Genomic DNA, 23247 nt, shown 5'->3' with positions numbered 1-23247 from the left:
GGGTAACCAAATGTCTTTGGTACTCCCTCTGAGTCTTATTCAGACAGGCATGAGAAATGAAAATCCACATGCAGAGGAGTTCTGTTTGTGTTGATCTATATGCCCAGATGAACTGTAGGCATTGAAAATCTTCCTCCTCCATCCTCCCCACTGGCATCCTCTGCATATGCTGAAGAGGACAGAGGAGACCAAATCGAGTCTCTAGGAGATGAACTAGGGATTTGCTAGCAAAAAGATCCCCCAGTATGTGTTATTTTTTAGAACCTGATGTTCAGTGTTGAATATCAAGTCTATTACATCTCCAGCATGGAGATGTAATAATCCTACTTTCTGAATTGTAGAGTTGTTCGTTAGAGCTTGTATGGGGTCTTCATTCTTACATAGCAGCACCTCAAAAGGAGCTCGCCCCTTGTAGGCTCTATTGGGAGCCACTTGGCCGTAAATTAAATACAAACGATTCTGAAGTATTTTCAGCCTCCAGTCAGCTGTCTTATTCACACAAGAAGGCTCAGGAGAGGGCATTTGCCATTTTGAAGGTAATGGTCCTATAAGACATTTACAAGAAAGGCAGGGGAGAGAAAGGAAAAAAAAATAAAGGAAAGCATAGTTATTTAATTATTTCACCTTCTTCCTGATTATAGTTCTTTCCTACTTACAGGATGTTTCTTTACCTGGTCTATACTAGTTCTCTCCAACCACAATTTTAATATTTTAAGTATCTACCTACTCCTTGTTTTAGAGAAATTGCAGCGCCTAAGTGTGTCTCTTGCTTGGGGAGTTCTAATGAAATACATTTGGAATAGGGACACAGGTTAAGTTTTAGGGTGGCACTTCATCTCTTGTCAATCAATATTTGTGACAGGGAAGAAAGGAAGAGGGAAGAGAGGAATCACCCGCCAGGATGGTGATGACCAAAGTTGGCAGTGCAGGATGCATATTTGCCTTTCTCTGTGTAAATACTATTTACTATGTATCACTTTATCAATGAGATCTTCTCCTCAATCTGTATAAAATATAGCGCTCTCCTGTCACTCTCTCCCTTTACCTTGTTTTAGTTTTCTTCATAGAAGGTGTCACCATCTAGCCTATTATAAATTGTTCATTTGTTTATTGTCTATCTTATACCCACTTGAATATAATGTCTTTGAGAATAACTACTTCTCTATTTTGTCCATTGCTATATCTTCAGCACCAAAAAGAATTCCTGGTACCCAGTATGTGCTCAATAAATATATCTTGATTGAATGATACAACCGTGTTCCTGAATTAGGTGCACTGTGTCTAAATTATGGCACTTTATGGGTATATATCATTCAAGATACACTTGGGATATCTTTATCCAAACCCTCCCAAAATAGCTACTGGTAAATTAATGAGTTTATAAATGGAAATGATTTGACTGTTTAAATATAAGTATCCCTGGTTTATTGCTGTCAAAGGGGATGGGGAAAGGGTCAAGACTTGTTTATTTTCATAGGAATATATGGAATTTACATATTTTCCTAATGTTAATTGTTTTACACAGAGGTGTGATTTCAGAATCCCAGGATGTGCTTTTACCTCCCCAAACACTTATCTGGCCTGTTCTCTAATTCTCCATAATTTTTGTTATGGAGGCAAAGTCTTTGTCACATAATTAGAAACCTTGATTAAAAAAAGTACCCTGGAAGAGATAACATATTGACAAATTCTTATTTGTATATAAATGTCAGATATAAGGCTCTGAGGGTAGATTCTGAAGGAGAATGAAGGAAAGATCATTAGAGCAAGAAGCAAAGTCTCCCTGTATCTCCAATGAGCCCAGAGCCCAGTAAATTTCTTCCTGCTTGACCATGTAATTGACCATAGGCAAGTCACCAGGAAGAAGTGTCACTGGTTCTCATATTTAATTCTGTGATGGGGGACACTTAAAGACCATCTTAGCATCACCTGAGGTTCTCAACTTTTACCACATCAAAAGAAAATTTCAACATATCATGAGGAGTTTCACTCCATTCACTAGAAAAACAAAAATCACAAAGGCAGAGATAAGTAAAAAGAGACTCCCTAATTTCCACAAAGCAAGGAAGCCTGGCTGTTTGCACTGTATAGGAAAACAGGAGTTGAAGTTAACTCTAGAAATACTCTGCTGTCAGCTGAAAATGGGTGTTTGACCTTAAACCAGTAAACAACCCAAAATGTATTCATTTCAATTTTGTATGTATTCTAAAAAATGCCCTAAGGCTCAGGACAACTGTAAACTTTAGTGTGTTTTCTAAGCAAGTACCAGGTCACTATAAAGGAAAGTGACTCAGGAGCTAAGAGGAGAAGAGAAACGAGCAGAGAAGTGACCATTCCCCTAACTCTCATTTCTCTTCTATATACTCAGAAACAAAAATCACACCCTATACTCACTCTACTGGACGCTAGCAGTATGTGAAATGTGAGAATGACTTTGAGTTTGTCACAGGGAAAGGTTGTAGAAATCTGAAACTTGTGCTTATTAAAACACAGAATTAAAAGTAGATTCCTGGATCTCAGATTCCCAGGCCTATGGGAGTGCTATGCATTCCTGCCCAGAGATGTGACCTTGAATGTAGTCTTCATGAGGGCATGGGCTTGTCCATCTGGTTCACCTCTGAAGCCTCAGCTCCTAGACAACAGCTTGGCACAAGATAAGCAGCTATAAATAGTAGCTGAAGGATGAGTAAAATAGAATGCATGCTTTCTTAACTCTGGAGCTTGCCTTTTGCATCAAATACTAAGAAAAGTAAAAAAGGAGGTATATGAGACATGTTACTCACCAAACTTCGCTATACAGGGCCCACTGGCAGTCTGTAGGGGAAGAAGAAGAATTGGTCAGGATGATGACAGTGTCACAACTTTCTCGATTGATTTATTTAGAGCCTCTGATTCCTGAAGCCGACCTCTTTTCCCTAGCCACATAAAAAAATCCCTCCCTCCCCCTTGTTTTGGATCTCTCAGCTTTCCTTTACAGATGGCTGGCGCCTTCCTTTACCTTTCACAACCCAGCTACCTTTTGGGTCTTCTAGGAAAAAGCTAAGAACTCCTTTTATCCACCTAATCTCTACCCACAGTACAACTATTTGATCTTGGACTCTCCTCCTCTTGGGCTATAGAAATTTTCTATTAAATAATAGTCTTTGCATCCCAGTGACTTCACAAGATGGTCCACTGGCATGTGAGAAGAAAATAATAGAACTTCTATTTCTATTATTATTATTATTTTTAATTAATTTATTTATTTTTTTCTGTATGCAGGCCTCTCACTGTTGTGGCCTCTCCCTTTGCGGAGCGCAGGCTCCAGATGTGCAGGCTCAGCGGCCATGGCTCACGGGCCCAGCCGCTCCATGGTATGTGGGATCTTCCCAGACCGGGGCACGAACCCGTGTCCCCTGCATCGGCAGGCGGATTCTCAACCACTGCGCCACCAGGGAAGCCCTCTATTATTTTAAATAACAAATTAAGCTATAGAAATATTTACATTTCAGATTGATAATGTCTCCACTATTTAATATTCAGACAATCATGCATCATATACAGTGACTGAAATACCCTGAGGAGATCTCAGTTTCAAACTGTTGCAACATACCACAGTTTACATGCAACAGGAAGCCACCAGTGTGGTTGATTTTATAAATACAGATATTTAAATACTAAAGGCTTTAAGATATTTAGTAGTAAGGTAAGGTATACCCACACATTTTGTACCATGTAAAGTTCATTTGTTTCCTTGTGGCAAAGTGCTTAACAGACTTTTCGAGCTTAAACATGATATCAGTTTTTCTTTTATAGGATTTCTCTGGCTGCTATGCTAGGAATAAATTAAAGGGTGACAAGAGCAAAAGCAGTGAGACAAGCTAAGAGATCAGTGTAATCATCTATACAAGAAAGCACGGTGCCTCTGACCAAGGTGCTAGCTGTGGAGATGGTGATGTGTGATTGAAAATTGAGCCAACAGGAGTTCCTGACATGGATATGGATAAGGAAATGAGAAGAGACAAAGATGACACCAAGATTTGGGGCATGAGTAATTAGAAAGATAAAACTGTTAATCACTGAAATGAGCAAGATTTAAGAGGAGTAAATTGGGGGCAAAAGAGTCATGAGTTCATTTTTAGACATGTAAAGTTTGTGATGCTTATTAGATATCCAGGTAGGAGTGTCAAGAAGGTAGTTAGATCTGTAAGGATGGAATTTAAGGAGTTCTGATAATAAGAGTCTTCAGCTTCTGTGTGGTGCTTAAAGATATGAGACTGTATAAGAGCATCAAGTCAGTGGGTACAGACAGACAGAAGTACTGGGGCACTGCAATGTTTAGAGGTCAGGAAATAAGAAAGAACCTGCAAAGGAGCCTACGAAGGAAAGGCCACCTTGGTAAGGATTTTAATTATAGACCATGGAATTTAAGTTGTCTAAAGAAGGAAGAAAAATCATGAATGGAGTGATGGGACAATATTTTTTTTAATTTTATTTTTTTTATACAGCAGGTTCTTATTAGTTATCTATTTTATACATATTAGTGCATATATGTCAATCCTAATCTCCCAATTCATCCCAACACCCTGCCCCCCACTTGGGATAATATTATTTTAATTTAAAAAAAAGAATTTTGCACTATTGAATGATGGATTTAAAATTTAGTGTCATAACATGGTAAGCACACTCAAAAATGCATTCTTCCATTTTGATCTATATTTCTTCATGAGGTAATTTTCAGTTATGATGGTCAAAACCATGAATCAAGGTAAGGTAAATTAACCTAGACTATAACTTTCAAATTATTATATTAAAAAGTGTTAAACTAAGATTAAGAAAATAAGAGAAAGACATTTATCAAATTACTTTACTAAAATATTATTTCAATTACTTTAGAAATCTTTATATTATATATTTGCATATTATATAAATATAACATTTTGGTAAAAGCAAAATGGTTTTGTACTGTGAATAAACAACATTAAGCATATTTGGTTCATCCTTATAAATTTCTATTATGTATCTTTTTAATATAGAGTATTAGAACTTGTATAAAACTTACAATAAATTAGCATATATATTGGGATTGTACTCAAGAACATTTTGTTGATAGAGAGGTGCAATCAGAAAGGTTGGGAAGTCACTGTTCTAGGAGATAAATCACTGGATTCCTACAATTGCTTTTGCTCTTGCAATTATTTCATCCTTACTTGGGGATTTCTTAGAAGAGATGTTAAAATTCAATTTAGTCTAACCCATAATAAGCATGTGATAGGGACTCAACTTCAATTTTCTCACTTATAAAATGGGGGAAATAGCAGCACCTAGCCCATTGAGGTTGCTTATGGGTTTAAATGAGGTAATTCTTTTTTTTTTTTTTTTTTTTGTGGTACTCAGGCCTCTCACTGTTGCGGCCTCTGCGGCCTCTCCCGTTGCGGAGCACAGGCTCCTGACACGCAGGCTCAGTGGCCATGGCTCACGGGCCCAGCCGCTCCACGGCATGTGGGATCTTCCCGGACCGGGGCACGAACCCGTGTGCCCTGCATCAGCAGGCAGACTCCCAACCACTGCGCCATCAGGGAAGTCCCTAAATGAGGTAATTCTTATAAAGGATTTTGCCCAGATATTCTGTCTTGTCCTGCTTATTAAGTATTAGTGTTTTGAACATGATGCTGATTATAATGAGGAATTAAAACTTTAAGCACCTACATTCCCAACATTATACTAGCATTGTAAGCAAGAGAAATTAATGTCATCTATGGTCCTTGCCTCTTAAAAAGTTTATCATCTTTCTAGAAAGACATGATTAAACACATGAAGGGATTGGATAACAATCTAAATATAAAAGAGTTCCAAAATATGTGCCACAGGTAACATCTATGTTGTCTACTCTCCTGTATAAAGAGCGTGAGGAGGAACCTAATGCCACAGACAAATTAATTGCCAGAGACAGAAATCCTGGATACTGCAGAAATCCTGTAGGCTGCTTTAATGTTTATTTAGAACTATAGAAACCACCACTGTGCTATTCTGTCATTATTGCCACAAATGAAAATCCGTCTAATCACAAAAATCCTCTGTTTGGTAGTGAGGCATAGTCTTTGGTTGAGGAAGTGGAATAGATAAGCAAGGAATACCCACTTTATTTAAAGTCTTTTTTAACTTTATCTTCATTGTAAAGTCATTAATAATAATGGTGTAAATATGAATCACTACCATCCACTGAGAGCCTACCATGGGTCAGGCACTGTACTATCTCATTAATTCTTACAACTCTGTGAAATAACCTACACACACATTTTCAGATGAGGAAACAAGAAGGAGAAGGATTATGTAATTAGCCCAAGGTCATGCAGCTGATGAGACACCAGGCTAAGATCCAAACAGAGCCTGACTCAAAAGTCTCACTCCTACCACTCTGTGGAGAAGTTTGTATTTCTAATTTTGGTGATGTTTGGAAGGAGTGGGTATCCACTTATAAAGAAGCATATGGGACTTTCAGTTTAGTTTAGTTAATTTATTTTTGCTTAGAAGGAGCAGTTGTTCTTGTAACCGCATTGTGATTGAAGCCCAGATTTACATACTTGGGTTAATAAATGAATTTGATTATTTCTCCAAACCAACTCTAATCAGATCATCATTTGGAAATAGAATCCACTCTGCTTTTAAGTACAAGCACAACTTTCCCTTTTGAAAGTATCCTTCATTTCATTGAAGCAGGGGACTCTCCTGACATTTGGTTTCTTAGAGACAATTTCTGTGAGGTTATTTTCATCTAGGGATGGACCAACTCCTTGGGCTCATAACCGATTCTTTCAGTGAAATGTCTTCTGAATGAAGAGGAGGAAAAAAGAAAAAAAGAATTCTCCCAAAGAAATTTCTGTTGATTTCGAAAGAGCCAACCTTCCTATCTGTCTAACACTTCTTGAATTAGCACCTAGAGAGGCTGGAAATTGGGATTTTGTATATAAAAACCAGAGTGGAGACTAAAATAATGTAAACTCCAAGGTCGTACAGCATTATGAGGAGGTGGCAGTGGCCACTTCATAATGACTCATCACCCACCAGACATTCAGTCCTCTTTTCCAAAAATACTAATCTGTGGTCAATAGGGAAAAAGAAGTGCAGGAAAGTGGAAAGTGGAATAGAGGAGCTAACATCATTCCACTGTCAGCCAGGCATTGGCTTTTCTAAGCCTCCCTGGCATCCTGTCAGGAGAAAATCCTGAAAACCTTTCAAACTTCCCCAAATTTGGTACAAACTCTGGGCTATTTCTTTAGAGGCAGAACCTTTCATTAAGAAGCTGAATATTGTCTAGGAGAGAGAATCTGGAATCAGAGTTCAAACACAGGGGATTGATCAAATTCAGTTCTGGCAAGAGGTATCCTAGTATGAGCCCTCCTCCTTCCCTTTGCAAGAGCAGCTGTGTGCCTTTGAGAAAGGCACTTTCCTTCTCTCCCAGGCACTGGTTCCCCAGTCACACACAGGAAATGATGACACTTAGAACATATCCTGTGTTCTTCACAGTCATCTGGCTAATAGGATGTGAGGTTTGGAGAAGGAAAAGGCACTTCCAGATTTAAGTTGTTGCTATTCTCACCCTTCCCCTTCTTCAGAAATCTAAACATTCCTGACAATTCTTTTTTTTTTTTCTGCTCAAAGCTTCACTTTTCCAGAAAGTTCAGAGCTCTGCTTGATACATTCCTGAGACAGTGGGGATGTGATTACAAATTCCTCTGTTGTACTCACTTGTGTACAAATTAATGGGCTACTGTGTAAAAACTTGGCCAAAGCTATACTTACCCTAAGTTAACATCAGCAACTACAATGTACTGCTTCTTCCTGTATCTTTTCTCAATTGCTTTCAAATATCTGAAGTAATAAAACCATATCTTTGAAATGTTAACTGACCAATCCCCCTTAGAAAAATGTTTCTACAGTCACTGATTTCATATCACAGCCCTTTCTGAGATGGGCATGTACTACCTTATTCTTTGCAAGGCTCAGAATCTTTAGATGTACCCAGAAATTGGCTAAATCCTAAATTAAATAAAGCATTTCTTATTTTCTTTTTGGTCAATGCTATATAGTCAACAGTCCCATTTCTACCAAGAATCTCATGTACCTCCCTTCCCTTCACTAGACCCACAACTTGGACTGGAGCTCAGTGGGAAATTCCTGATAAGCATCAGGGCCTTCCCAAATAAGAAAGTATTTCCTCCATGAAGCCTTCCCTGATCAACCTAGCCCAAAGTCATTGACCCCCTCCTGACCTCCTAAAGCATTTATGTTCTATACTGCCCTTAGCTAAATTATTAATCACTGTATTTTATAGCTAGAAGGGACATTATAATGAACAAATCCATTTGCCTACCACCATTTTTCAGATGAAGAAACTGAGAACCAGAAAGATTAGATGCCTTTCAGATGCATACAGCTAGTTATTGAGAGACATGGAATCCATATCTTCTTACTCCTAGTTCAGTGCCACTTCCCTCCTCAAAGATATGCTAACCATCTGTAACTTACCTTATTTTATTATCTTTTTGTGTCCTTTTCCTCAGTAAGAGTGTAGCTTGCACCCCATTCCTTGAGGGCAAGCATTGTGTTTTACATCTTATTCCACCAAGAGCAGAGTTCCAGAAAGGGAGAAAACACTCCACAGGCATCTGTCAATTGACTGATTTAATTGATTCCATCTAACTTAGTTCTGCAGCTAACATTTAGTATTTTCTACTACCTTTCATCTTAAACACTTAGATAAGCCTCAAAAGCCATATTGCCGTGACAAAATTGGAATTATATTTACATTATCTGTACCCACATGACTCTTTCTTCCAACTAGCTCTAACAATACTGAGTGGCAATGATAATAACTAGACTTATAAAAGAAAAAAGGAGTATAATAAATAGCAACCTTAGGTACTGTTGTCTTCTTACCTTGAGTGGAAGAAAAGTAAAGATTTGTGTACTGAAGGAGCAAAGTAATAGCAAAATAACTATTGTTGAGTAGAGTAGCCATTTCTTCCAGGATGGTCTCTGTGCTCCTTGAGGACTTGAATGGCCTAAAGGCATATTCTCCACGTGGCTCAAACTCATTCTTTGCAGGAATGACAGCTGTGGAAAGCAAACATTCACAAGTGATTAGCACAGTCAGTTTTGTAGTATTATGGTAATTAGTAGCGGGTGTAAGAGGCGGGGTTTTCCTTCTGATTCTGTGTGTTGGAAAATGATACTCCTAGGCTAAGTGCTGATTCTCATTTGGCACCGGGCCAAATGCACTGAAAGGAACAGAGGGCTGAAAGCCAACATAAACACAGAGGACAAAATACAAAACAAAACAAGAGAAGTTAAGAGGGGGGAAAAATTATTTCCTGAAGCAGGAAGAACTATGGAACTGTGCAGTATTACAAATTATTCCAGATAAGAAAATCACTGTTTGTAAGAAAAAAAAAGTTCAAGATTAAGCCCTATCATACTCCAAATATCATACGTGTGTGAGGCAGTAGATCAGGGAGCTAGGGAGACTGGGATGCATGGTTTGGAAAAAATAGTTTCATCAATTTCTAGTGTATAAAATGTGTTCATTCTGAGTGTGTTTCATGTTTGGTAATTGCAATCCTTGTTGCTTTTGTTGTGGTCATCCATTTACAATGCTTGGTGTCAGTTTATTTATCTCTTGTAAAAATAAAATACAGTGTGTGTGAAAAGAAAAGTATGTTTGGTCTCAAATGGTCTCTAGAAAACACCAGGTGTATTACTAGAATTTAATTTTTAAAATATGTCAATACGACAAGCTTAATCCTTTTATGTCTCGCCATTTAAAAACTCTGAAAATTCAATGCTGGCATCAAATAGAAATAAAGTTATCATACAAAAGGATATATTCTTGCACCCTGTCCTCCAGTCTGAGCTTACACTCTATTCCAAAAACCTTGAGTTTTCTTCCTGGCACCAAAAATACCAATTTACTACAAAACTGAGGAAGTTCCCTGGTTCTCTGTACCTCAGTCTTTCCATCTGTTAAATGGAATGCCTACCTTTTTTTTTTTTTTTTACAGTGCCAGAATCATGTTCTAGAAAGAACATGGACTTTTAAATCAGACAGACCTGAGAGGGGGGCCTGGTGTTGCCCAGCCCTTATCTGCTCAGTGGCCTGCAGCATGTTACTTGATTCCTTTGTTTCCTTCCTTGTAAATGGAGAAAATTTCCACTTCATAAGGCAACCTTCTGAGAGATGTTAAGACTGAATCAATTATGAAATTCTAGAAAAGAATGATTTTTAAAATATTTGCCACAGGGTGTAACTCAACTGAAGTTCATTTAAATAAAAGGAAGTTAAATGAAAGTATTTTGAAGAAAAAATTTCTAATCTAAGAGAGAATCAAAGATGTTTTAAATTAGGGAAAAAGCCTAGAGATTGAACATCCTCATTTCTGAAAGAGGACGCTAAGGTTAATAGAAGTTGAGAGGTGTATCACACCACTAATGGCTGGGTAACAGTGAATGGCTGGGTAACAGTGGAGTGGGGACCTGAGCCCAGGGATACTGTCTTTTAACCCAATCATCTTTTTTTTTTTTAGTACCACACTAATTGTAGCAATATTTCTCACTGAGTTGTCAGATTTAACTTGGTTCTATTTTATCTTGATCAATAAAGTATCTCTGAAGAAAAGAGTCACTGAGTCACACGGGAATAATTTTTTAATACAACAATGTTTTGTGGCTCTCTCCTAGATGCTGTGATGCAGAGGTTAACAGCAAAATGACTCCAGAAGAGTGATGCATTCTACCTACAACTCTTCCCTTGTATCATGTCTGAAATGCATATGCACCAGCACAGAATTTAAAACTGACGACTGAAAAGTCAGACTATTTCCTCTGTGTTTCTGATTTGTTCCTTCTCCTGATTCCTCTCCAAATTTTAGATGGAAGTGCCTCTGCTTGCTTAATTCAATAAATATTTATTTAAATAAGGGACTGTTCCAAATAAAATCCAGTTCCTTCTTCTGCCCTTAACTAAGATTAGGCTCTGGAATATCCTGATTATTTTAACCTTCTGAACATATCTTTAAAAAGAGGACATGCTTATCTCCAGAAGAATACATTCCAAGCACAAGGAACTATATTCAATATCTTCTAATAATCCATAATGGAAGAGAATGTTAAAAGAAGAACATAAATATTTGTATATATATGTATAACTGAATCACTGTACTGTAAGAGAGCATTAGATAGACATTGGATTCCTCCAAAATCAGGTCTGCAGTCCCTGCCACATTCCCCTTGTATACTATTTACCATGACTTTATGCTTGTGATCGTGTATGGCATGGCATATTCAGTGAAAAATATTCAGTGTGTCAGAACTCAGTCAGGAGCACTACACAGCTGATTTTGCCTATGCTAGATATCAGAGTATTTGTTGTTGGGACAAATAAGGCCTAGGTGGCCTGAAGATACATACATAAATGGATGATAGATAGGTAAGAGAAAATAGACAGACATAATACATAAATATGGTTTTAAACTTGGAATTTTACGAAGGCAACAACAGTCTCTGTTAAGATTCATAAATGCCTACTCTGTAAAGAGAACTGTGTAAGCTCTATACATAGATATATATGTACACATATAAATATATATTTATATACACATATTTACGTATTATATGTACAATAAATTCTAAAAGGTATATGGAGACATATCAATCTCCAGATCATTCTCTCTAAGGAACTAATAACAACTCTAACCAGGGTAGTCTAGGAAACAGTTTGAATTAAAATTATGTTTTTCTTCCATGACTTGGGGATCCTCTTCTATACCCTAAATTCTCTTGTTCTGTGCGTTTTTGCATGTCCATTTTTTTGGAGCCCTTCCCAAATTCTTCATTGTTTGTCTATGTCTTACTGAATCAAGTACAGTCTTTAAGCAACAAGTCTATTGACAAATTTCCATGGAAGCCTTCCTGTTTCAGGTACCTGCCTTACCACTAATCTTTGAGAAAGGCTGTGTGGCGTTGTATGTCCCTGTCTAGCCTGAGTTCTCTCTGTAAGTGGCTTCTTGTTGTCTTGGGAAGGTGTGGGGGGCTGTCCTCTCTGGCCTAACCAGTATTGTGTCAGTATCCTGGCCATGGAAGTAGCATCTTAAACACATTTTGATGGGAAGGATTACTTCCTGCTTGGAATCTGGACTGAAAATAGATTTTCTGTCATGCAACATGGCATAATACTTCCTAATTAAAACCATCAAACATCACCCTAGAAGCCGTAATGAAAGGGATTTGCTATTAAAGCATATCTTGCCCAATATCAAATGGATCACCAGAGAACTATATTTCACCTATCAACCACATTAAATAAGAGGGTCTTAATATTCCTGAGACTAAGCATCTCCCAAATCTCCTGAATTTCCTTGGGTAGCCCTGGCAGATGGGGATGGGAGACGTATTTTTCCCTTTATGATTCAACTTGTTTTCCTCATTTGACAAACTACCACACACAAGCTCCACCAGTGGAGAACAATCAGCACATTCACTGTATTCAACATCCAACTGTGACATGTGTTCATACAGAAATCTGGGAGACACTCTCTTCTGGTTTTCCATTTTTAGTACTGGTCTTACACCATCCAATTTAGATAATCTGGCTTATGGCTAGATTGGTTGGTTTTGGCACTGAGAACCTACATGAGTAAAGAAAGGTTTTGGTTTTTCTATATGAAATGATTCCAAAATATAGCAAAAGAATGTTATCCCCCTTGCTCATTTAGAAAATATTATTGACTGCCTTCTATGTACTAAGTATGTAAAGAAATTAAGTACTAATAGAAAAGGGCCAGTCCATATCTTCAAACTTCTTATCCCTTTTGGTTTGGTTTGGTTTTTAAAGGTAACTAGAGAAAGAGACAAAATATACAAAGCAATATGGGGAGAAGTGTGTAATAGGATAAGAACCAAATACCTGACCTCACTTGGGTTAAGGGGAAGTTTTATAAAGGAGGCAATGACTAGGCTGATATATACGTCTAAAGAGACATTACCAGGTGGAAAAACCTAATAATATCCCACTCCCCTAAGCTAATCAATTTGTATAAATTTACTAATATGATAATATATAATATATATTTATATATTATGCTATCAGCAAATTATGTATGCTATATATAGTATAATGTATAAATATATATGTATATTGTGTGTGTAGTCTTACAGTGTTTCAGGCACTTTACTTGGCAATGGAGAAATCAGGAGTATGACAGGACCTCTGATCTTATGGAATCCATTGTCTGCTAATTGCTGGTTCTCTTACATTTGAGTCTCCTAAACTTGCATTGAAAACATGTTTCAATTTCAAGACAAGTTTCACTTATTTCTCTTTTTTTCTTTCTGTATGATTTTATGTAACTTTCCCAATTTCCTAACTGCGAATTGCCAAGTCATCTGGAGTTGTTCAGGCCAAGATATTCATCTATCTGGTTTGAGGACTCCAGCCCTGAATGGATGTCCCACTATAAAGAAGAAATCTCAGGCTGGTATGCCAATGGACAAAATGCTGAATCACAGACAACACTGTGGAATGCTGCTTGATGAAATGGTGCCAGCTGAAGGTAGCAGGCAGCTTCCATTAGCTAAATAAAGAATAAACAACCCTGAAGAGTTAGCTATGAATATTATGGAAAGATAAGGCCTAAGGTCGTTCAGGTCTTTCATCACCCAGCAAGCCTAAGGGAAATCTCTTTGGCTGAAAGTAAGGATATTCTCCACCCAACACATACACGGCCTGCCTCTTACATCCTCTGCTGGTCCCTCATCTCATGAATTCCTAGATTTTGTCATGTACCAGCTGCTCTGATGGCAACACCACTGAGTGTTGACTTCAAATGTAAACCATAAAAAAAAGGAAGACAGAAAATTATAAAGAGTAAAAACAAGAAAAATATATATTAAAAGTCTATTCTCTTCCAGTCACTGTGTTTAAAGTTTAAACTTTCACATGCATTAGGTTTATTTAATCTTCACAACATTAGAAAGTAGCCCTTATTAGTCCCAGTTTACAGATGAGAAAATTGAGGTTAAGAGATGTTTAAGAACCAAAGTCACAAAACTACTAAAATTCAAATCCAAATTGTCTGACTCTAAACCCTATTTTTTCCATTCTGTGTCTTGATGCATTCATAAGTACCTGAACTTGACTTTAGTAGGGGAAGAATTTTAAAATGAGAAACAATTTACAATGTTAAGGATCCTTATGTGCTCCATTTCTGAATATGATATCTACTAATATATCTTTTCAAGAAAAAGCTCGTACTAAATAGTACTATCTTTTTCAAACAGGCACAATTCTTTGCTTTGTCTTCAATTTCAAATTCTTCCTTTTATTCCTTCTTAATCTCAAAATGACTCAGGTTTCCAGACAGAGCCAGAGTTGAAATCAAATTTTAAATTAGGATAAATATAGTACTTGCTATTTCCAGTTCCAAAACTATTTCCAGCCAAAATATTTCCTTAAGCAATTTTTCTTAGCAAAAAGAGAAAAAGAAACCCTTTATGCTTTAATACTGTATAATAGCAAGCATTTACTTTAAATTTTATCCATATTAATTTAAGGAAGAGAGCAATAGTAGTAAAATTTGTGGGCAAATACAGAGTCAGAGGGAGTATTAATTAAAAGAGAAATTTAGAGCCAAGTAGAATTGTGGGAACCCAATGGACAGGTTAGTTGTGGTAGTTTAAACGTAGAAGAAAATACAGGTCCCCGAAGGCTTAAAGGGAAGATAGGACAGTAACTGTGGTAAAGATGACAGATGATTTCAACAATCATTAGTCATTCATGAATATGCTGAAAACACAAAGACTGGTGTGAAGATTCTTCTGATAGTAACAATGTTGACAGCAATCACAGCATCAACAACAGCGAACCTTGTTTGAGCACCTTCTGTCTTTTAAGTAGGAGTTGATCAGCCCATAATAAAGACTTGACCATGCTGATCTGAAGTTAACCAAGTTGTAAGATCTTTTTAGGTTCCGAGTAGGAAATATGCAAATTCACCATCAATTTGTATTTATATGGACACATAAAGTATGCAGTTTGCAAGTGAATGGAGGGACAAGAAAACTAAATGGTATGGACTTCTGAAATGAATGAGCTAGGGAAGGGAGAAATGGTTCCTGGCTTTTCCAAGTCCATCCTGCCTTTGTCTACCTCAGTCTCATATAGTGGCTTGAAGCTAGTGGACATGGGGAGGCAAGAACTTCCCAGCTTATATTGCTCTACAGTGTTTTGAGGTAGGAGAAAGAGCTTTAGGAAAGCACCTAAATTTTCCCATTATTACTCTCATCCTTAATATGAAGGATAAAATTTAAAATAAATACACACACATATTATAGTTCAATCCATTTCCAACCACATAATAAAGTAGCCAGATTTCTTAAGTATTTATTTAGTTGCTATGTTCACACACAAAGAAAATGGCAGAATATTTGGACACTTTTGAATCTAAAGTTGAAACCAAGCAGAACCCTGTGCACACCTGTCCCCCACCCCCCACCGACCCTCTATGTCCCCTGCCTCTTGTTTGTAGAAAAGTTGAAATCTCCCAGGCCTCCCTGAGTCACAAATGAGCAGGCTCAAGCAGTTAATGATTAGGACAATAGAGTTGTAACACGGAGGAGCCAATTTCGACTCCATGTTCCATCTGTTCCTTTGACTTTAACCTTCGCTTTTCGTTACTTTTCTTATTATAATCATACAAAAATGGCCTGTCTCCGGGGAACCCTTACCCACCTGTGGGTAGCTGCAAGAAAGAAGAAATTAACACATCCCCTCCCTGAGGATGGCCATTCCAGGAGATGTTTTGAAAGACTGATGGCCCTTTTTACTTTACTTCTTCCCCACCTCTCCCTCTCTATTCTGCCTTTTTAAATTTTACTTCCGTCTCTGATTCTATAAAAAACCGACCCCAATAAGATGGTTTTGGGGGGACCCTAATCCACCATATTCTTGGTCTGCCGGCTTTCCGAATAAAGTCGTTATTCCTTGCCTCAACACCTCGTCTGCCAATTTACTGGCCTGTCGTGAGGCGAGCAGAGTGAGCTTGGACTCAGTAACAGAGTCACAGACTCTTTCAGTGCCTGATGCACATTCCAGTGGAAAAAGCTAACTGCACGTTAACCAGACTGTAACCATGACATAAACTGCTCCATCTTGAGCAGTACTGAATCTATGGCTAGCACAATTCCAAGAACTGGCCTCAAGAGAATGGGATTAACACTATTGCTCATAATAATCTATATCTTTGTGGGCATGAAAATAATTGTAGCTTGCTCTGCCCATATACGTAAACAGGCAACTAAAACTGTCAACAAAGAGATGATACAAACACATGTCTACTTCTTCCACTCTAAGACTACAAAGCCCTATGTCAGCATGAAGAAGTTACAGAAGACAGACCTTTGCCCATAATTCCATAGAAATGGAATGATGTCTAACAGTGGGGATTTGTAAGCAGCTTTTTGCAGGAAAGAGCTCTTTGCAGGAAAGAGCTCTCTGCAGGAGATCCCTTTTGTCTTGTCACTTTAGCAAAGCTATATTTTAACTAACCTCTGACCTAAGCACATCTTTCAAATCTTTTGTTCACACAAAGCCTTGCCTAACCTGTTGGTTCTTTCCTTAGATCAAAGAAACAGAAGTGAAGAATAAGTAATTAGCAGATGATGAGATCTTTTCTCCAGCTTCCCATTCAGTAATCTCATGAACAAACTGTGTGAACAAGATAGCATCTATAGAAAGATCACAAGGAGTCAACAAGCCTGCACTCAGTGGGAGATGGTGATGAATCTGACCCTCTATCTCAATGATTAACTGAGATTACTTCCCCTTTTTCCCTTTAAAAACTTTCATGGCCAAACAGAATCTTCAGAGTTGGTCCTAGGACATGAGTCCACCTTCTCCCCAGATTGCTGGCCTTCTGATTAAAACAACCTCTCCATTCCTACCAGCACTTGTCTCACAAGTATTGATTTTTGAGCAGCAAGCACCAGACCTGAGTTTGGTAAAAAAATGTGAGTGTATAGATGGTATCATTGGGATGTTCTTTTGTCATCTTGTAATCCTAGAATGTAAAAGCTGGAAAGGATTACTTCAACTCCCTCAATTTTCCATTGAGGGAACTGTGGACACAGAGAGAGCCTACTAAGACTCTTTATGAACTACTACTATTTCTCAAAGTACTTAAACACCTAGTTAGAAAATATTGAAGTGCTATTTCTGGTCCAAGATGTTGATATAGGAGGCTCCTGAACTCTCCTCTTCCCACAGACACACACAATACACTACTACCGTGAAACAATTCCCTCTTAAAGAAATTCAAAAACTAGCTAAGCAACTCCTACATATTAGATGAATGAAAAGAAACCCAAATTGAAACTGGTAGGAAAGGCTGAGACACAGTCTCACCATAAACCCCATCCCCAGTATAGCACCATACCATTGGGAGGGAATCCCCAACTCCTAGTTTCTCCATGAGGAGCAAAGGATTTGGACTCCATATCTAGCACTACAACTTTTAAGGCTCCCACCTGAGGAGTAGACCCCCCAAACCCCTAGCTCTGAAAGCCAGTGGGGCTTGCACCCAGAGACCCACAAGACTACAGCAAACAAAGAAACAGTTTTTAAAAGGTTCTAGAGGACTCTAGTGGCTATCCCCTCAGGGTTTATCAGGAGCAGACAAAGACATGCCCAACTTCTAGTCTTTCCTTGAGAAACATCTATTTACACACATTAAAAGCTGCTGCCTGAGGATCAGGCTTCTCTTTTAGCACACATGTAGGGGCTAAATGCCATTCTACCCAGAGACTAGGGAAGCAGCAGAGGACTTCCCCACCTTGTCTCTCTAGCTTGCTCCAAATTGTTAATATCTCCCAGAAAGGAGGTTGTACACACATCTTTAGTTTTAGCTGCTGCTATGTAAGAGACAAGCCCCTAGATCACCTGCCTCTGATAGCCAGTGGGGCTTGCCTGTGAAATTTCCATAGGACTGTAGCAAACAAAGAAACAGTTCTGCTCACAGGGCTCAGCACAGAGTGAGCAGGCAAAAACAAACAAACAAACAAAAATGCCCATCTCCCAGGCTTCCCCTGAAAAGGGTCTATTTGAATACTTTAAAAGCTGCTTCCTGAGGATCAAGCTTCTAAATAACAGACATCTAAGGACTGACAGAGTTTCCCTAGAGGCCAGGGAAACCTATCGACATATACCCTGCCCTCTCCCTCTTGCTCACACTAAGCCACTAATATCACCCTGGAAGAAGCTTGTACACATGTCTGGTGCCCCAGCTTTGGCAGCTGCCACCCAAGAAATAAGCCTCTGGGTTACTGACTCTCACAATCAATGGATCTTGCATTCCCAAGTCCCACAGGACCATATCAAACAAAGAAGCAGTTCTTAGTGGGTATAGGAGCCCCCCCCCCAATTCTGTATACCGGGGCCAAATGCAGAAGGAGCAGGCAAAAGTTCCCATCTCCCAGTTTATCCCTGGAAGGGGCCTAACTACATACTTTCCGAGAAGCTGCCTGAAAGTCCAGCTTTCAATCAACCTGAATCTAGGTGCTGATGCAATCCTCCTTTGGGGACATTGACAGGTCTTAGCACACCCTCAATTACAGGGAGGCCCAAAGACAAAGAACATGCCTTGGACAATCAGAAAAGTTTGAGAGATAAGCAAGAGCTCAGGTTGGGCTGATTGACAAGGTTCATTGTACATGAGACCACTCTGTCAAGACTGGGAGAGGTGGCTGTTTTATCTAACGTGCAGAAATCAACACAGAGAATCAAGGAAAATTAAGAAACAGAGGAATATGTTACAAAAAATAACAAGATAAAATCCAGAAACAGATCTTAATGAAATAGAGATACATGATTTACATGATAGAGAGTTCAAAAATAGCAGTCATAAAGAAGCTAACCAAAGCCAGGAGAACAATCCATGAATAAAGTGAAAATTTCAATAAAGAGAGAGAAAATATTAAAAAGTATCAAAGAGAAACCACACAGTTGAAGAATGAAATAACTGAACTGAAAAATTCAATACAGGGGTAGACTAGTTCAGGTAGAAGAAAGAATTAGTGAAATGAAGATGACACAGTGGAATTCACCAATCAGAGAAGCAAAATGAAAAACAATGAAGGTAGCTTAAGGGATTAATGATATAACATCACACAGACCAATATACACAGTATAGGGGCCCCAGAAGGAGATGAGGGAAGGAAGGGCAGAAAGCTTATTCAAAGGAATAACAGCTAAAAACTTCCCTTATCTGGGGAAAGAAACAAACATACAGATGCAGAAGGCCAAGAGACTTCCAAATAAGATGAATTCATAGACCCACACTAAGCACATTACAATTAAATCATCAAAAGTTAAAGACAAGGAAAGAAAAGACTAAGTTCAAGAAAAAAACAACTTGTCAATCATAATCTCCCAATTCATCCCACCCCTCCTTTCTCCCTTGGTATCCATGTTTGTCCTCTACATCTGTGTCTCTATTGCTGCTTTGTATATAAGAGCATCTATACCAATGTTTTCAGATTCCATATATATGCATTGATATGTAATATTTGTTTTTCTCGGGGGTTGGAGAAGATGGCAGAAGAGTAAGATGCGGGGATCACCTTCCTCCTCACAGATACATCAGAAATACATCTACACGTGAAACTTCTCCTATAGAACACCCACCGAACACTGGCAGAAGACCTCAGACCTCCCAAAAGGCAAGAAACTCCCCACGTACCTGGGAAGGGCAAAAGAAAAAAGAATAAACAGAGACAAAAGAATAGGGATGGGACCTGCACCAGTGGGAGGGAGCTGTGAAGGAGGAAAGGTTCCCACACACTAGGAGCCCCTTTGCGGGCGGAGACTGCGGGTGGCGGAGGGGGGAGCTCCGGATCCGTGGACGAGAGCGCAGCAACAGGGTGCGGAGGGCAAAGCGGAGAGATTCCGCAGAGGATCAGTGCCGACCGGCATTCACCAGCCTGAGAGGCTTGTCTGCTCACCGGCCGGAGCGGCCGGGGGCCGGGAGCTGAGGCTCGGGCTTCAGTCGGATCCCAGGGAAAGGTCTGGAGTTGGCAGAGCGAAAACAGCCTGAAGGGGTTAGTGCACCACAGCTAGCCGGGAAGGAGTCCAGTTGAAGTCTGGAGCTGCCAAAGAGGCAAGAGACCTTTTCTTCCCTCTTTGCCTCCTGGTGGGCGAGGAGAGGGGTTTAATCACGCTGCTTAAAGGAGCTCCAGAAACGGGCGCGGAGCTACCGAAGAGACAAGAGACTTTTTCTTGCCTCTTCGCTTCCTGGGGCGCAAGGAGAGGGGATTAAGGGCACCGCGTAAAGGAGCTCCAGAAACGGGCGCGAGCCGCGGCTGTCCGCACGGACAGTAGAGACGGGTGTGGGACGCTAAGGTTGCTGCTGCCGCCACCAAGAGGCCTGTGTGAGCACAGGTCACTCTCCATGCCGCCCCTCCCGGGAACCTGTGCAGCCCGCCACTGCTGGGGTCCCGGGATCCAGGGACAGCTTCCCCGGGAGAATGCGCAGCGCGCCTCAGGCCAGTGCAGCGTCACGCCGGCCTCTGACGTTGCGGACTCGCCCCGCCTCCGTGCCCCCCCCACACCTGGCCTGAGTGAGCCAGAGACCACGAATCAGCTGCTCCTTTAACCCAGTCCTGTCTGAGCGAAGGGCAGACGCCCTCGGACAACCTACACGCAGAGGTGGGGCCAAGGCCAAAGCTGAACGCCAGGAGCTGTGCGAACAAAGAGGGGGGAGGTCTCTCCCAGCAGCCTCAGAAGCAGCGGGTTAAAGCTCCACAGTCAACTTGAAGTGCCCTGCACCTGTGGAAAACCTGAATAGACAGCGAAATATCCCAAGTTGAGGAGGTGAACTTTGGGAGCAAGATATACTATTATTCCCCCCCCCCCTTTTTTTTTGCGAGTGTGTATGTGTGTGCTGCTGTGTGAGATTTTCTCTGTATAGCTTTGTTTTCACCATTTGTCCTAGCGTTAGATGGACCCGGGTTTTTTTTTTTCTTTAATAGAAATTTTTCTTCTTAATAATTATTTTTAATTTTAATAACTGTATTTTACCCTACTTTATTTTGTCTTCTCCCCTTTCTTTCTTCCTTTCTTCCCTCCTTTCTTTCCTATTTCCCTCCTTCCTTCCTTCCTCCCTTCCTTCCTTTATTCCCTCCTTCCTTCCTCCCTTCCTTTCTTCTTCCCCTCCTTCTTTTCTTCCTTCCTTCCTTCCCTTCCTCCTTCCTTCCTTCCTTCCTTCCTTGCCTTTCTATTTTTTTCTCCCTGTTATTTTGAGCCGTGTGGATTAAAGGCTCTTGGCACTCCAGCCAGGTGTCAAGGATGTGTCTCTGAGGTGGGAGAACCAACCTCAGGACACTGGTCCATAAGAGACCTCTCAGCTCCATGTAATATCAAATGGCGAAAATCTCCCAGAGATCTCCATCTCAACACCAAGACCCAACTTCACTCAAGGACCAGCAACGAACAGTGCTGGACACCCTATACCCAACAAAGAGCAAGACAGGTCTACAGCCCCATCCATTAGCAGAGAGGCTGCCTAAAATCATAATAAGGCTACCAGCATCCCCATACACACCATCAGACATGGACCTGCCCATCAGAAAGACAAGATCCAACCTCATCGACCAGAACAGAGGCACTAGTCCCCCCAACCAGGAAACCTGCTCAACCCACTGAACCAACCTCAGTCACTGGGGACAGCCACCAAAAACAGAGAGAACTACGAACCTGCAGCCTGCAAAAAGAAGACCCCAAACATAGTGAGATAAGCAAAATGAGAAGACAGAAAAACACACAGCAGATGAAGGAGCAAGATAAAAACACACCAGACCTAACAAATGAAGAGGTAATAGCCAGTCTACCTGAAAAGGAATTCAGAATAATGATAGTAAAGATGATTCAAAACCTTGGAAATAGAATAGACAAATTGCAAGAAACAGTTAACAAGGACCTAGAAGAAATAAAAAGGAAGCAAGTAACGATGAGCAACACAATAAATAAAATGAAAAATACTCCAGATGGGATCAAAAGCAGCATAACTGAGGCAGAAGGACGGATAAGCGACCTGGAAGATAAAAATAGTGGAAATAACTACTGCAGAGCAGAAGAAAGAAAAAAGAATGAAGAGAACTGAGGACAGTCTCAGAGACCTCTGGGACAACATAAAACGCACCAATATTCGAATCATAGGGGTCCCAGAAGAAGAAGAGAAAAAGAAAGCAACTGGGAAAATATTTGAAGAGATTATAGTTGAAAACTTCCCTAATATAGGAAAGGAAATAGTCAATCAAGTCCAAGAAGCACAGAGAGTCCCATACAGGATAAACCCAAGGACAAACACGCCACGACACATAATAATAAAACTGTCAAAAATTAAATACAAAGAAAACATATTAAAAGCAGCAAGGGAAAAACAACAAATAACACACAAGGGAATCCCCATAAGGTTAACATCTGATGATCAGAAACTCTACAAGCCAGAAGGGAGTGCCAGGACATATTTAAAGTGATGAAGGAAAAAAACCTACAACCAAGATGACTCTACCCAGCAAGGATCTCATTCAGATTCGATGGAGAAATTAAAACCTTGACAGACAAGCAAAAGCTGAGAGAGTTCAGCACCACCAAACAAGCTTTACAACAAATGCTAAAGGAACTTCTCTAAGCAAGAAACACAAGAGAAGGAAAAGACCTACAAGAACAACCCCAAACAATTAAATAAATGGTAATAGGAACACACATATCAATAATTACCTTAAATGTAAATGGATTAAATGCTCCCACCAAAAGACACAGACTGGCTGAATGGATACAAAAACAAGACCCATATATATGCTGTCTACAAGAGACCCACTTCAGACCTAGGGACACTTACAGACTGAAAGTAAGGGGATGGAAAAAGATATTCCATGCAAATGGAAATCAGAAGAAAGCTGGAGTAGCAATTCTCATATCAGACAAAATAGACTTTAAAATAAAAACCATTACAAGAGACAAAGAAGGACACTACATAATGATCAAGGGATCGATCCATGAAGAAGATATAACAATTGTAAATATTTATGCACCCAACATAGGAGCACCTCAATACATAAGGCAAATACTAACAGCCATAAAAGGGGAAATCGACAGTAACACAATCATAGTAGGGGACTTTAACACCCCACTGTCACCAATGGACAGACCATCCAAAATGA

The 23247-nt window shown here is 39.7% G+C and overlaps 1 protein-coding gene across 1 annotated transcript in view; it reads right to left on the bottom strand.

The window, feature by feature from the left end:
* Positions 1 to 213: 213 nt before the first annotated feature.
* Positions 214 to 23247, bottom strand: part of TNFSF18 (TNF superfamily member 18) — a 422847-nt gene continuing 399813 nt past the window's right edge. The window contains exons 3-5 of the mRNA XM_059072867.2: positions 8920 to 9096; positions 2784 to 2814; positions 214 to 545 (exon numbers count right to left, since the gene is read on the bottom strand). Of these exons, the coding sequence (XP_058928850.2) occupies positions 214 to 545; positions 2784 to 2814; positions 8920 to 9096 (540 nt within the window). The remainder of the gene's footprint in view (positions 546 to 2783; positions 2815 to 8919; positions 9097 to 23247) is intronic.

Source organism: Kogia breviceps, chromosome 1 (genome assembly GCF_026419965.1).
Source record: "Kogia breviceps isolate mKogBre1 chromosome 1, mKogBre1 haplotype 1, whole genome shotgun sequence".
Classification (NCBI taxonomy): Eukaryota; Metazoa; Chordata; class Mammalia; order Artiodactyla; family Physeteridae; genus Kogia; species Kogia breviceps.
This window is presented reverse-complemented; position numbering and strand designations above follow the sequence as displayed.